Raw genomic sequence first — 14,285 nt, forward strand, 5'->3', positions numbered from 1 at the left:
CACATCTTTGGCAGTGTATCAATAGAAAACGAAACTCCTTCTGACTCAAAGAGGAGCTGCAGCGTGTTTTTTCAATTTTTTGTCTGATTTCCATACTGAGATACTCACACTGTGGAGGGGGAAAGGGTAAAGCATGCAGGTTTTTGTGTATAAAATATTTGATATTTGACTGAATGGGAATCTGCAGTGAACAAAGGGGAATCAACCCTTTGACATGATGAAGCCCAACTGAGGAGCTTCTGTCTCACCTGCTTTCAAATGGGTTCTGTTGCCTTTCCATCCCCCATCTGGTTCTGACTGCTGAAAATATGTCTTGCTTATTTACAAAACAGAAACAGCATTGTGAGTATATTACTAAACAAGAAAGGTCACTATTGTTCACTCTTATTTGCCAGGCTGCTGTGTTTTGGCATGTATTTCACTGTTGGCCAGAGAAGACACCTGAATAAGGAGGATGCTAGGCTGTGGTTTTGTTTGATGAAGTGGTACCTTCAGTTTTCCATGTGACATTGACTCAGTCCAAACCTTTCTGATGCTGATGTGTTAAGTTGGTGACATACCATGCAAAGTGCTAAATTCTGTGTGCTTTGAGGGCCAGTTTTGATCCATGTCTCTTCTCTCTTTGCAGCTCCTGATGGTCCACCTCAGGATGTCCAACTTGAGCCTATATCTTCTCAAAGCATTAGGGTCACCTGGAAGGTAAATACACACAGCCAAGAATATAGACTCTGACAGTATTTTGGGGCATCCGAAGAGGTTTCATTGATGGCAGTATTATAACCACTGTGGATCAGTTATTTTATGCAGGAGAGACCTTGCAGATACCTTTCCTGACAAATTCTATATTGGCCATTAAGACTGGTGCATTTATACAAAGAACCTTCCATTGGAGAGTAACAGCAGCAAGTGCTTGCCTATACTGAGGACAATAACATTTTCTTCTTCCTTGTGATTTCAGAGATGTGCTATGTGTTTGGAAAATAAGCACTATAGTATTTCACTGTGGTTTGGGGCAAAATTTCCCCAAACCATCGGAGCCTTAATGAAGGCATGTCTTCATAGGGTGACCAATACAGTGTCTCAGTATAGTCCATAGGAACTGATGAATTGTGATGGACTGTACTCATAGAAAAACTGGTTCCATTCCTTTTTCTACATTTTGCCAACCACAGAACATTTAGAATACTTTTGATACAATATCAGATGAACTTAAACCATGTTTTAAATGGCTTTGTGCTATATAGTGCTTGTACATTGTAGAGTACAGAATAAAACTAACTACAGTAATGTAATTTTAATATGAACGGCAATTTCCAAATTGTATTGAGCAATCCTATATTTAAGATTCTGAAATATGTAATATTAAGTGCTGTAGTAGGGTGGTGGCAAAGTAGCCATTAATTTCAACAGTGAAGTTAATTACTCCTGCAAATGTGCATAATGATTTGGACCACTCAGAAGGTCAGGACAGTAACAGTAAGATGTTTCTTCTTAACCGTATAAATAACTGTGGGCTGCTTTTTAATTTATTTATTTATTTGCATAATAAATAACCAGCATGATCTCCTGTCAGTTTTGAGTTAGTTCCTGAAAAGACAGGTTTATACAGTACATGATCACTGTACAGTCCAGGTGGACATATAACTATTGAGATATAAAAGTGTTACAGAGAGACCTCAGCTGTCAAGAGTTTTTTACTAATTCAACGGGTGTTTTAAAAATGGTGCATTTAAAATTCTGTTTCAAAGAGACATTTCAGTATTAAGCTTCACAAGCAGCAGTCATTTTCAGACGTCTTGTGCACAGGTCACAAATACAGTGCTGATTCATGGACTTTTGTCCACATCTTAAATTTATATCAGTGTTGGTTTTCATCAAATGGTTTCCAAAAATGAAAAGCGTGTGATCACTAGCCACAGGATTACCTGGTGGTTGAAGAGAAACACAACAATGTACTTACAAACCATGGATTAAATGCAACACAGAGTCAGTGAAGCAAAGGAAGTAGCTATTGAAGCAATGCAGAGTGTACAGTGATTCTCAACAGCTGAAATAAATGCTTAATAGTTTGTTTCTTTTTAAAGCACTCAAGAAGTGTGGCTGCCATCAGATTTAGTCAGCTATGACCTCCAAACTTCTATGCATGAACTTCTTTTTATGGATGTATGGGTAGGGAGATTGAGAGGCTTTGCTTGCTTTTTAAAATTCACTTTGGTGGATATTTTCAACAGCAACAAGAGAAGATAGGCACAATTGGTTAACTGCGGGAGTTCATAGCTGCCATTTGTGATTCTGAAGATTTGTCATTAAATTTTGTAGATGCAGATGTGTGCCGGCAACTACAGGACAAACAAAATTTCCACACCTATGTTTCAATAACATTGTCTAAAATATGGTTCAATTTGTACTTCCAGGACATTCCAAGTGCAATTTAGTGTCCTGATCTCTAAGTATTGTCTGGAGAGTAGAAGCATATCAAAGGAACAGCTGGAGTTTTATTCTCAAGATCATGTTTGGAATTTGATTTGTGAATACTTGTCAAGTAATTGTTGGTATCTAATATAACAATATAATCACAGAAATGAGCTATGTATTGAATACAAACTCCATTGCCCTGGCAAGCTTCATGTGCTGAGTGTAGAAATGGATTTTAACAACTGCAGAGAGCTTAGGGTGTGAGCTGCCTGTGACTTTGGAAATGCTTGCTTGTACCCATGCAGCATATATCCAGATCAGGAAATGTGAGTCCGTGCTCCCAGAAAGCACAGACAGCAAAAGGCACCAGTGGCACTTCATCAAAATTCTGGTCATTATGATCTTTGTGCTGTCAAGCCCTTTGTGTGCTGAGCCTGAAAACTCTTTGCCTTGACTATCATTGCTTTATCTGCTGGGAGGTTAGCTCATCTGATGGGTGCTAAGTTTCTCTGTGGTGCTGGACATAGTTGAAACCTAATTGTTTTCTTGAACTCAAATCTCCTTTGCAGACAAAGGTGAAGTCGCTGAGATGCTTTCCTGAAAGGCTTGTGCTTGTGTAGTCCTACCTTTACTAGAATGACAATTTGTAACAGCTGATTAAGAAGTGCCCCTAATGAAGAAGTCTCAAGCCAGGAGTGAAGCATTTAATTCCCTTGACCTATTGCAGTTCTATCCTGGCCAGATAAGTTTTAGTCCATTACTCAAAAAGGTACTTTAAAATGGTCCCACAGCCAAACTGTATTCTGGTCCCATGATGAGTCTTCACTTTTGGGGAAGTGCAGATGGCACTTATTGCATTGTGCAATGCAAAATACTGGAGAATAAAGAAGAACTCATGAGATCGATTCTCCATTGTCATGGAGGCAACAAAAGGAAGAAAATAAACTCAGTAATAACCTGATAATTTTTATTTTGGAGGCATGTGGAGCTTTTGCCATGAAAATCCATGATGACATTGTACAAAAGAGACTGCTGAGTACCACAGTTTTATTTAAAGTTGACAAAACTCATTTAAATACAGATAGTGTCAATAACAGCAAAAGGAGCAGAGAATAACATATCAATTATCTTTTACTTCATATTAAGTTCTATTTCTGTGGCTTGCTACAGTCATTAATCTTCTTTAAAGTTTCCCTTAGCCCAGTTTTAAAAAATCCTAGTTAAATAAAGTTTTATAGGTCTGTGATCTATTTAATCCCATTCTTATGTGTTCACATAGAGCATTGCGTTTCAGATTGAATTTTTAAATAATACTCAGCACTTTGGATAGTTTAAAATGGTGTAGAGAGAATGGGAATTAAACGGAAATTCTCATTTAGAAAAGAGCATGAAAACATTCATTATTTTTTCTTGTAGTAATTTACAAGGAAAATGGGCCCATTAAATTTAGGCTTGGGAAATATTCCTTCTCTTTGTTATGCATATACACATGCACACAACTATAAAATGTCATACTTTAAAAAAAGCCATTGATAGCCTATTTTACAAATATTGGATTTTATGAGATAAGCAGTAAGATAATGAACTATAATTTACTTTTTTTCATAATATTCTGTGACTACTGACAAGGTTAACAATATTTCTCCCTACAAACACTTTGTCATGGGCAAATGCTTCTTCACTGAATTTTCTACCAAAAATATTTCTATACACAAAAAGGCATATATATCATATATTATTTATTTATGCAAATAGTAAATCCAAAATGACACATTTAGATAGTACTAACAAGGAACATTGGAAGTTTTGCAGAGTAGAAGATATCAATGCTTTGTTCTGAAGTGATTATGAGCTTGGTTTATATTGTCTGATGTTTCAAAGTAAAAAAAAAAAAAAAAAGTCTATATTTTCTTTAAAGAAAAAATTACCTTGACTTAAAGTTATTATAAAGATGTTTCATGAAAAATGCAAAATTTACCATTTCATTCCAATTCAAAATGAGAAAGTATATGATTGCAGAATTCCCAGTGAAGAGACTGTTCTGGCTATAGTCCTGCTCTGGAACATTTCAATCCATAATAAATGTATGATTCAGTTTTATCATTATGTTCCATCTGTTTTACAGTATATGTTTGTTCCAATATATGTGCTAAATGCTTCTGTGATCTATTATGTACAAGGTCACTTTTTCTTGGTATACATGTGCATGCTTTAGTGTATGTACATACAGCATCTTAATGTGTGCTGTATGTTGCAGAAGGCCATGTATGCCATTCACAAAACAATAAATTCACTATATTAATATTATGTGGTGTGTATGTGTTTTAGGCATGTTGCTTGTAGTTTCAGTGTGTGACGTGTGTTTGGCAACAATTTTTCTTCAAAAGCCACCTGTGGTAACTCGTGGGAATGTTCCAGTTGCAGCCTGTAGGAGATGCTTTAGATCTTGAGATGTGCAACAGTTCACATGCTAATGTTTGAGACAAGAAATCTCCATGCAGACTGTTAAGTGATTGCCAAGCTGTGATAGAAGCCAACATTGACGGAGAGAAGTGATGCCCTGGCACGATTAAACTGGTGCCTCCACACTGACACACATTTAGAAAAGAGATGGTGACCTGCGATGTTGCCTAAAAGCAGTCCTCATTGTAATAACACTTGTTTGAGTTGACTGTCACTTTGTCAAATTGTTTGTCCTTTAGTCAATTTTAAATGTTTATATTATGTTAGTCCAATATTTTTCCCCTTCTCATCAACACTGACAATATTCATATAAATATGAGCTATGCAAAATATTATGGCTAGTAACAGAATTTCAAATCCTTCAACTAATGAAACAATTCAGCAATGGAATATTTAATTATTCAAATGTGCTAAAGTTGTTTTCTTCCCAGATTGAATGAAACAGCTTTATGTTATGAAGATGTTTGAACCTCAAACAAACAAACAAAAAGTCTGACCTTAGTTTTCATGCCATAGTCCAGCTTAAAAAACACACCTTTTGCAATAATGTAAAGATCATGAAGCCATGGAGTTCTTCAGAATAGGTAACACATTTGCAAACAAAGTGTTTTGATAATAAAAGATCTGCATGTTTCTAAAGACATTGGGGGGGGGCGGGGGGGGTGTGTTTGTTTAATCGACAAAACATAGAAATTATCAAAAAAGAAACAGTTAAACTCTTAGATTCCAAAAACAGAGTTCTAATTCGTGCAGTGACTTCACAAGGTGCTCAAGATCTGAATCTCCTAATTCAGTCATCCACCTCTGAAGGTAGAGCACCATGCTTGCAGAAAGCTTATTGGTGCTAGAGGAACTGCAATAGTACAGTGGAAACTGTATCATTGCTTCAAGTTTTGTTTCTGTTTCTGAAGGCAGGAGGGAGAAAAAAAAAAGGAGATAATTGTATCAGACATATCCATCCAGTGATACATTTGAAATACAGAGAATGTGCTGGTTTTTGCAGAGCAGTGATTTGTTGGTAGTGGATGAAAGGCAAATCCCATTCTGGTTTTATTGGTTCCAGTGAGACTTTAGTCCAGGGAACTACAAAATTGCTGAAACAGACAGGTTTTGTGGCAAAGAATGTTCTTCTTGAGAAAGTGTTCCTCAGTAGATTTGATGAGATATAGTAACAACAGAAATTGCTGCCCCTCCTAGTTTGAGTCATTGCTTATAAACTGCATCACAAAGACCTTTATATGGGTCAGTGGAATAGGTGAGTTGTGGGTATCTGGTGGGAATTTGAAAGAGGTTTGAAGGATTTGAAAAAGCTTTTTGTCCATGGATTATAAACTGTGCCTTAAAATTTTTATACTAATTATACCTCATATGTGTAAAAAATCAGACAGGAACATTATCACATATTGAAATTAGTCCAGTATTACTTGAATGGAATTGTTTACAATCCTTGTTTTACTCTAGGCTACATTTTATATTGCAGAGTGCAGAAACTCTTTCCACTACTCAGATACAGGGAACCTTGCACCAAGACTGAGAAATATGGTACATAATAATTATGGCCAACCATTTTGTACTGTCTATATTCTTGAATGCCAGATATTGTACACCTTGTTCTTGTAGCTAGTCAGTATGCAAATCCCTACTTTCCAATTCATTATTGCCTTCAGCACTCATTATCTAATCATCTTTCCACACTATACACTGAATGAACAGAAGCATATTTCAAAGCACAGCGTAAAATTTTCCTAATGCATCTAGCTGAATAAACTTACGTGGCTGGCTTCAACAGATCAATAAATGCCTTACTAAAGATTTAGCAAGTGAATGGTAGGGGCTTCTGGCAAAAAAAAAAACACATGATTAGTAGTGAATGGTAGGCCTATAATGCAAATATACCCTTATCAACTGAACTTTGATTGATTAACCTGATAAGACAACAAAACATTATAACTTCAAATTATAACTCAAGAATGCCTCCTTATCAGATTTTTCTGTTTATGTACCATTTAAAGGTCTTTCTTTTACATAGGAATGCACAAACTAGTACAAATTGCACCTGAAATGTATATATCATGGTAAAAAGTTACTGCTTCATGTACTGGGAGTATTTTTTAATCGTTACCTAGAAATAGACTTGCATTCAGTAAGAAAAAAAGTTAAGTGGAACAAATTGATTTTGGAGACATACTTATGTAATCTTTCATATTCTGTTTAGGCTCCAAAGAAGCACTTGCAAAATGGAATTATTCGTGGATACCAGATAGGTTATCGGGAGTACAGTGCAGGGGGCAATTTCCAGTTCAACATCATCAGTATTGATACCACTGGGGACAGTGAAGTTTATACACTGAATAACCTGAAAAAATTCACCCAGTATGGCATGGTAGTCCAGGCTTGCAACCGGGCTGGAATAGGACCTTCTTCTCAGGAAATCATCACCACTACTCTTGAGGATGGTAGGTCCTTGGCAAACAGCTATCATGGGACATACAATTATTTCTTTATTTCTTTTTACCTTGTTACATTTTTTGCTTGATTAGTAATAATTATGGTGGGGATAATAAAAGATCAGACTTAACAGGTGTTAGATATGTAGACAGCTGGATGGGGAAGAGACTGGCCAATAAGCATGTACAATTTTCATTGCAAGACATGAAGAATCATCCAGGTAACTAACTATAACTCTATTAATGTGATCTGTCCTGCTGTGAATGATATTGACTAAGACCATAGCTTTCATTAAGAAGCCCGTTGCTTTGGTGTTTACACATTTTCAAATTTTGTGATCTTATCAGAGCTTCATAATGATCTCATCACAGCTTTGAGAAACTAAGAAGTAGAACTCTGAAGGGTGAAGTGATAATGTTAATTTTGTTGACTTTCTTTTGTTTTCAGATGTATCTGCTGTGAAACCTGGAACTCTTCTACTGCACAATCTCTTATCTTGTCAGCCTAAAGAGATATATGTTTTTTTAAGGATATCTAAACTAATGGGAAAAAAAATCATTGTTATTTCAGACAAAATTCAACCTGTCTAATCCAAGGAACTGTTTAGATTTTTTTTTTTTTCAAACTCCTTAAAAAGCACTTCTCAAACAGTGAGAGGGAGTCCTCTAGTGGAAAAAGAGAATGATTCCACATTCTAAAAGAAGCCAAATATTTTAGCAGAATATAAAAGCAAATAATAATGCTAAATGATTGTGTTGGGCAGATTTTCAACTACCATAAATTGGCATCAGTGTACTGAAGTCAGTGCCAGCTAGGAATCTGACTTTTTAAACTGAGGAAACAGAGCAGCACAAATCTAAAGTTCTCAAGAGCTACAGATTCTGAGGCATACACTTTATGAAATGGTGGTATTTTTCATTCACTTTAAGTGTTTTTAGACCCAGCAAAATCACTACAAGACCTCAGAAAGCAGTATGCTCATACATGCATATATTTTCTATTATGATAAATATATTTTTTTTTTCTTCAGATGTAAGCATGCTTACTTTTCCTGGCAACATTTTGTTGGTCATTACTCAATTTTGGGGTCCCTCTCAGAATGAAAGACATCATGAGCTTTAAAAGCAATGGCAAAAGCTAATACTGCTATATTGCTTTGACACTAAATGGCCAACAAAAAATGCCTTAGAATTGGCCAGTTTTTTCCAGTTTTTCAAAATGTCAGTGAAAATATTTTATGAACATGTTTGCCCTTATTTTAGAGACACATAAGAATTGTCCAGAAAGATGCCAATTTGGCTGCAGATTAAAAAATAAAATATGTATTTAAATTGCTTACAGAATATTATGCATATTTCAGCACTAATATACATTTCTTTTTCAAAAGAAGGAACAAAAAAAACTATTACAAGACTAATCAGTAAGTGGGGAAATAGTACATCAAAAGTCATTACGGGGAATCAGCTGCACTTGCAGAAACATGTGGATTGTCGCAGAATAAAGGTTTTGCATTGTGAACAGTGTGTAGCTGCTATTTAAATAATGGGTGGTAGGATAGCAAGGAAAATTGAAAGTGTAGCTGAAGGGTAAATATTGAATTGTATTGACTTAAAAATGGTGAATATGTTATTCCAGTGCCCAGTTGCCCTCCAGGGAACGTGCAAGCCACTGCCACATCACCAGAAACCATCTCCATTTCTTGGTCAACATTGGCAAAAGAAACCCTGAATGGGATTCTGCAAGGATTCAGGGTTATTTACTGGGCCAATCTCTTGGACGGAGGTGAGAGAAATCAAGCTGTTCCCAAGTAACAACCTATACGTGTCCTTTATACCATTTAATCTCTTCTGTGAAGACACTGTACTTCCTTTTCTCTCTGGTTTAGAGAAAGCTTCACCTATCTGTGAAGGAAGCCATTTTCTGTTGAGCTTTAAGGCCTTGAAAAGCTGCCTGTAGGGGGCCTCAGGGAAGATTTCCACCGTGGGTTTGCAGCACTCCATAGACCCACCATAGTACCTAGAATGACCTGAAATGACATCTTAATTACCAGGTCCAGCAGGTTTCTGTTATGAAGAATGCTGATACGAACCTAGAGCATACCTGCCCAGTCCTGTATTTTAATTTAGTTTGGTTGGTTATCTGTTTGCTTAGCTAATTGCCTACTTGAGAGTTGATTGTCTATTTTTTTTGATAGGATGCATATCATCTCCATAGCTGAGGGTAAAAGAAGGAAGCATTTTAGGAAAACACTTGTTATTTTCATGCCAGACTCTTCTGTTGCACTTATGTTTTGTGCTCTTAGCATAATTCCCAGGAAAACAGACTTCTGAGCAGAGAATTAGTGAAATAATCAAAGGAGAAATGAGATACCTTACTAATCTGCTGTTTATCACAATGCTAATTCCTTTCTCGTAAGTTTAATATTAGTAGGTTTGAGATGCACATGCCTTTATTCCTATTTGCCCTGACGAATTTTCACAGGTCTAGGGCAACGAGCTGTTTCCTTCCTTTATTTTCATCCATCAGAATCATAGTTCACTCTCATATGCAATCGCCTTACAAATCCTGGCCTCTGTTTGCGTGGCAAGGGGAACCGGGAGTGGAATGTAACCAAGAGGCCCATTGTAACTGCTGGTAATGTTAGATCCAAAAATATTTGGAAATAAACCAATAATTCCTTTGTACATTTAAAAATGAAGATGAAAAATATATGAGAAGCATACACAGAAAAATAGACATGCTGGACATAAAAGTAAATGTTTTCAGTGATGCTTGTAGTCTTTCAATCAAAGCCTAAGTAAATATTATCAATGTATGTTTAAGCTCTTACGTGATATCCTTCAACATGATGAAAAAGATAATATTCATGGAGTGCTTAAAACTGGATTTTCTTCATTTGTTCAGATTTATTTTCTGCCCTAAATATTTTTAAAGCTTTTTTTGCCATATGGATCATACTTCTTAGCTTGCTGCAAAAAAGATTCATATGAAGTGCATCATCTTTCTGCAAGTAAATCTGGTTTTACTGTGTTTAAGTGTATTGTTAGCTGATATTACTGCCTTCAAGTGCTTTGCAGCAACACTTGCTACATATTTAAAATAAAGGGGCTTTTTTTTTTTTTTTCCTTATGAGAAATGGCCTTTCTCAAAACCAGAAAATCTTTATGAAGATAACAGACTTTCTCATTTTTGCTTTAGGGAATGTTTTGCAATAATCTTTTCTTCTTATCTATTCTTTATGAAAAATCTTATTACTTGTAGAAATTTTTGATTAGTTTTCCTGTATTTTTAAAAAAATGCAAAAAAAAAAATTTGAAAATGAAAACTGAGTCTGCTTTGCATGGTAAGAAGACAAAACACAAATGAATATATTTTAATTTATTATAATTCATTGTTATTTTATAATATGAAGCATTACTTCTCTGGTACACTCTTTAATCCTGAAGATTTCCACAGCAGTTATCAATAGCTGGGAGAAGACTAAACTTGGCAATAACTCAGTATCTCTTTTATTCTGTAGAGCTAGGAGAGATAAAGAATGTCACTACTACACAGCCATCACTAGAACTTGATGGCCTGGAAAAATACACCAACTACAGCATTCAGGTGTTGGCTTTTACACGAGCTGGAGATGGAGTGAGAAGTGAACAAATTTTCACCCGCACTAAAGAAGATGGTAAGATGTTAAAACATTTTCCATTCCTATGCTTGTGAAATGTTTGCATGTCTCAGGCTTTCAAAACCATGCAAATACTATGCACAGACATGCAGAGTGAGATTTCTATCTGGAGGTCTTGATTTAGGAACACATGGAGAGGAGTATGTGCCCACAGCTTTGAAAACATTCTGTTTCAAAGACTCCAGTTCAGGTGAGCCAGAAGTTTGTAGATAACTCTAATGAACTGAGCAAGTCTGTCTTTATTTTTTTTTTTCAAATACTTCAAGATTTTATTTGACAATTTTGATAGGGTTTGAGTTAATTCTTTTGAAGTAATTGAAAATGGGGAAAAGAGGAGAGACTATCCTGGGATGATCTTATATAACTTATGGATTTCTAGGAAGATTTTTTGTTTCCCGTATATTAAAGAAAAAAAAAAAATTCCTCCAAACACCTCTTTCCTCAAAAACAAAATGAAGATCAAAAATCTCCTGCCTTTGTCTTTGTTCATAGACAAAATTTAAGTCCTAATGCTGAAAGTTTAAGAAAATTTTAATCACACACTAGAGATTTCATAATTACTTTCTTGTAACTTTAACTATGGGAATCACTTCAGGTTGCCTCAGTAGGATGCCACATACTGATCTATTTCTCAAGGACTAGAATTTCTGATTCAGGGAGAGTTTTGTCCCTAGCCTGTTAAATGCCTTGAAAGGCCCATGAGATGCACAAATGCATCTTTAGGTCCCTAAAATTTGAAAATCTAAATCAAGAATGTTTTGGCAGAAATAAAAATGCACACAGTCCTAGCAATGAACTTACTTGAATAATGTTTGATTAGTAAATTCTCCTGTGAGTTATGCAATGCTTTTTAAAGGGAATTTGTCAATGGATCTTTCTTTATTACTTATCTAGTTTACTGGTCATTCATGAACATATGAATATATTTGTCATTTTTTTTATTTTTAATGAGATTTACAAAAGTGCCAAGAGAGTAGGTTCAATAGATTAATTGACTTGATGAACATTTGGTGCTTTTTGCCAATAAAAAAATGACTTGATAAATGTTATTAATTTTTCCCAAGAAAAAATTAAGTCACTAGTTCTAAAATTTACATAAATTGTTAGGTCAGATGGCCACAACTGCAGTTATATCCAGGGCATGAATTATAAATGAAAATTGGACTCCTAAAATTTTATTTTACATTATCAAAAGAGGTATTTGTTCCTCATTTTGTTCTCATGTGCTTAATACCTTCCATCACTTTAATCAAAGCTGAATTTACAGCATAAAAAGTAAGTGAATGTCTTATAGCTGAGAAATTTGAGGAAATTTAGGCATATAGCGATGTTGGTTTAATGTAGGTCTACTTCTTGGTCTTCCTAGATGGAGGTATCACTGAGATCCTGCATCAGCTTGCAATAATGGCTTTATTTAAAACTGTCTCAAGGTACCACACCAAATCTGAAACTGTCAAGGACAATGTGCTCAGCTATAGACTTGTGTGTCTTAAACATGGAATGTTAGGTCATTCTGATCCCACCCTAAAGTCCTTTAACAACTACTTTGGAGCACCTAGGTCCTGAGTCAGATGCTCTTGAGATACCCAGTCCTTAGAGGCAGATGATTTTATTTCAAAGAAAAATCTAAAAAATAAGGGAACTGTAAGATCTGCTGCTGCATTTTCAAGTTACTTTTTTGTCAAGCAGATCCCAGCATGGCAACATTTCTTTGAATACTCTCTGAACACAAATGTTCTCACCCCAGAGCCTTGGGATTTGGACTAAAGCCAGTAGCAGGCAGGAGGTTTATCCCACGCTGCTCCAGGAGCTCAGGAAAAAGCTGGTCTCAGGGTGATAGTGTTCATGTCAGAGCATCCCTGAGGACAACAAGAATGTGTCTTTGATCAGCATTTTAGCCTGCTGCCTTATGTGTCAAATTAGCCAGCCAGTCCAGTGTTGAGGGACAACAAGGATCATTCTGGAAGCAACCTGCAGAGAAAACCCTGGGGTCAGCACTTCATGGTGCATATACTGGAGAAGTCAGAACGGTTGTTTGGGAATGCCTTGCACTGGTTTCTGTTGAGCTAGGAATTTGATGGGACCTGCAGGCTACCAAAACTTGCCTGGCTGGATGCAGACAACATCTTGTTTGTGTGTGAGGTTCCATCAGCTTTTGGATTTGATCAGAAGTGGTGCCAATGATACATCTGTCTGTCATTTGGGACAACAAAATGTGGCGTACTTGCTCCTGAAAGGCTGTTGACACCTCACCTCTGCTCTAAAGAGGATGAGATACATCTTAGACACTGCTGATATTTACTAACCGTTCCTTCCAAATTTATGGTGATGAGGACTCCATAGCCTCCCTAAATATTCTATACCAGTTAAGAATCCACCATAATGCAATCTCTTTTGCTGCAAAATTATTTGGGTACTTCCCTCGATCCTGCTGACCAGGGAGAGCAACAGATAACTTGCTGCTTGATAACAGTATTTCCTATCTGAAGGGTTACTGTGTCCATTGCTCCCTCCCCCAACACATATAGCCATTCATCTCCTACAATCTGTCTCCAGTTTGCAACAGTTCTGAAACACTGGAAGCCCAAAATATATTTTTTTCTTTCCCACCCACCTCTTTCTAGTTTGCTTTTCCCTAATTCTTTGCGTCTCTTTTCCACTCTCCCTTTCTGAGATCAGACAGGCCCTGAGATCTGGGAAGCACACAGACTCTGACCATATTTGGCTGCTGTGCAAAGGCTCATCTCTCATCTTTAATCCTCCTGACAGTCCAGCGATAATTCACCCTGAGGCAGAGTGACTAACCTTTTCAGATGTCTTCTGATGCCTTGCAGTGGTTCCACTCATTAAATCTTTTGTCCAGAAAACTAAACTGATAGGTGTTTCCAGAAAATACATTTATTTCGTGTTTTGTTTCAGCTTCACAATATTTTATTAAAGGTAGCAAAGGTTTAGAGTGGAATACATGAAGGGTTGCAGATAAACATAAGCTAAAACCGAAGTCCTGCATTTGAATATTCTTAAGACTCTGGAAATTAAATGGCACAAGAACTTTCACATTGCCATACTATATGTATCTAACAGGTGCCTCATTCCTCAGAAAGAATGGACACTTCAGTAATTTTCTAAGGAAAAGAGGCTCCTGTAGAGGATTATTCAGTAAGATTAATTTCAATGTACCTAAAAGATCCTGCCCTAAAGTTAGTTTGAACACACTCTTAGCATGTGTAATACAAATAATTGCGATCTCTACAGAGCTTAGATCTAGAAATGTTATATG

At 36.3% G+C, this 14,285-nt stretch overlaps 1 protein-coding gene across 1 annotated transcript in view; it reads left to right on the forward strand.

Moving 5' to 3' along the window:
- The window catches only part of DSCAM (DS cell adhesion molecule), a gene marked incomplete at both ends in the record, with an annotated part of 466,714 nt that overhangs the window by 370,921 nt on the left and 81,508 nt on the right, over positions 1-14,285 (forward strand). The window contains 4 exons of the mRNA XM_080345399.1: positions 629-699; positions 7,094-7,334; positions 8,962-9,108; positions 10,847-11,002. Coding sequence (XP_080201525.1) covers positions 629-699; positions 7,094-7,334; positions 8,962-9,108; positions 10,847-11,002 — 615 coding nt within the window. The remainder of the gene's footprint in view (positions 1-628; positions 700-7,093; positions 7,335-8,961; positions 9,109-10,846; positions 11,003-14,285) is intronic.

The sequence above is a fragment of the Nesoenas mayeri genome, assembly GCF_963082525.1.
Source record: "Nesoenas mayeri genome assembly, chromosome: 1".
Classification (NCBI taxonomy): domain Eukaryota; kingdom Metazoa; phylum Chordata; class Aves; order Columbiformes; family Columbidae; genus Nesoenas; species Nesoenas mayeri.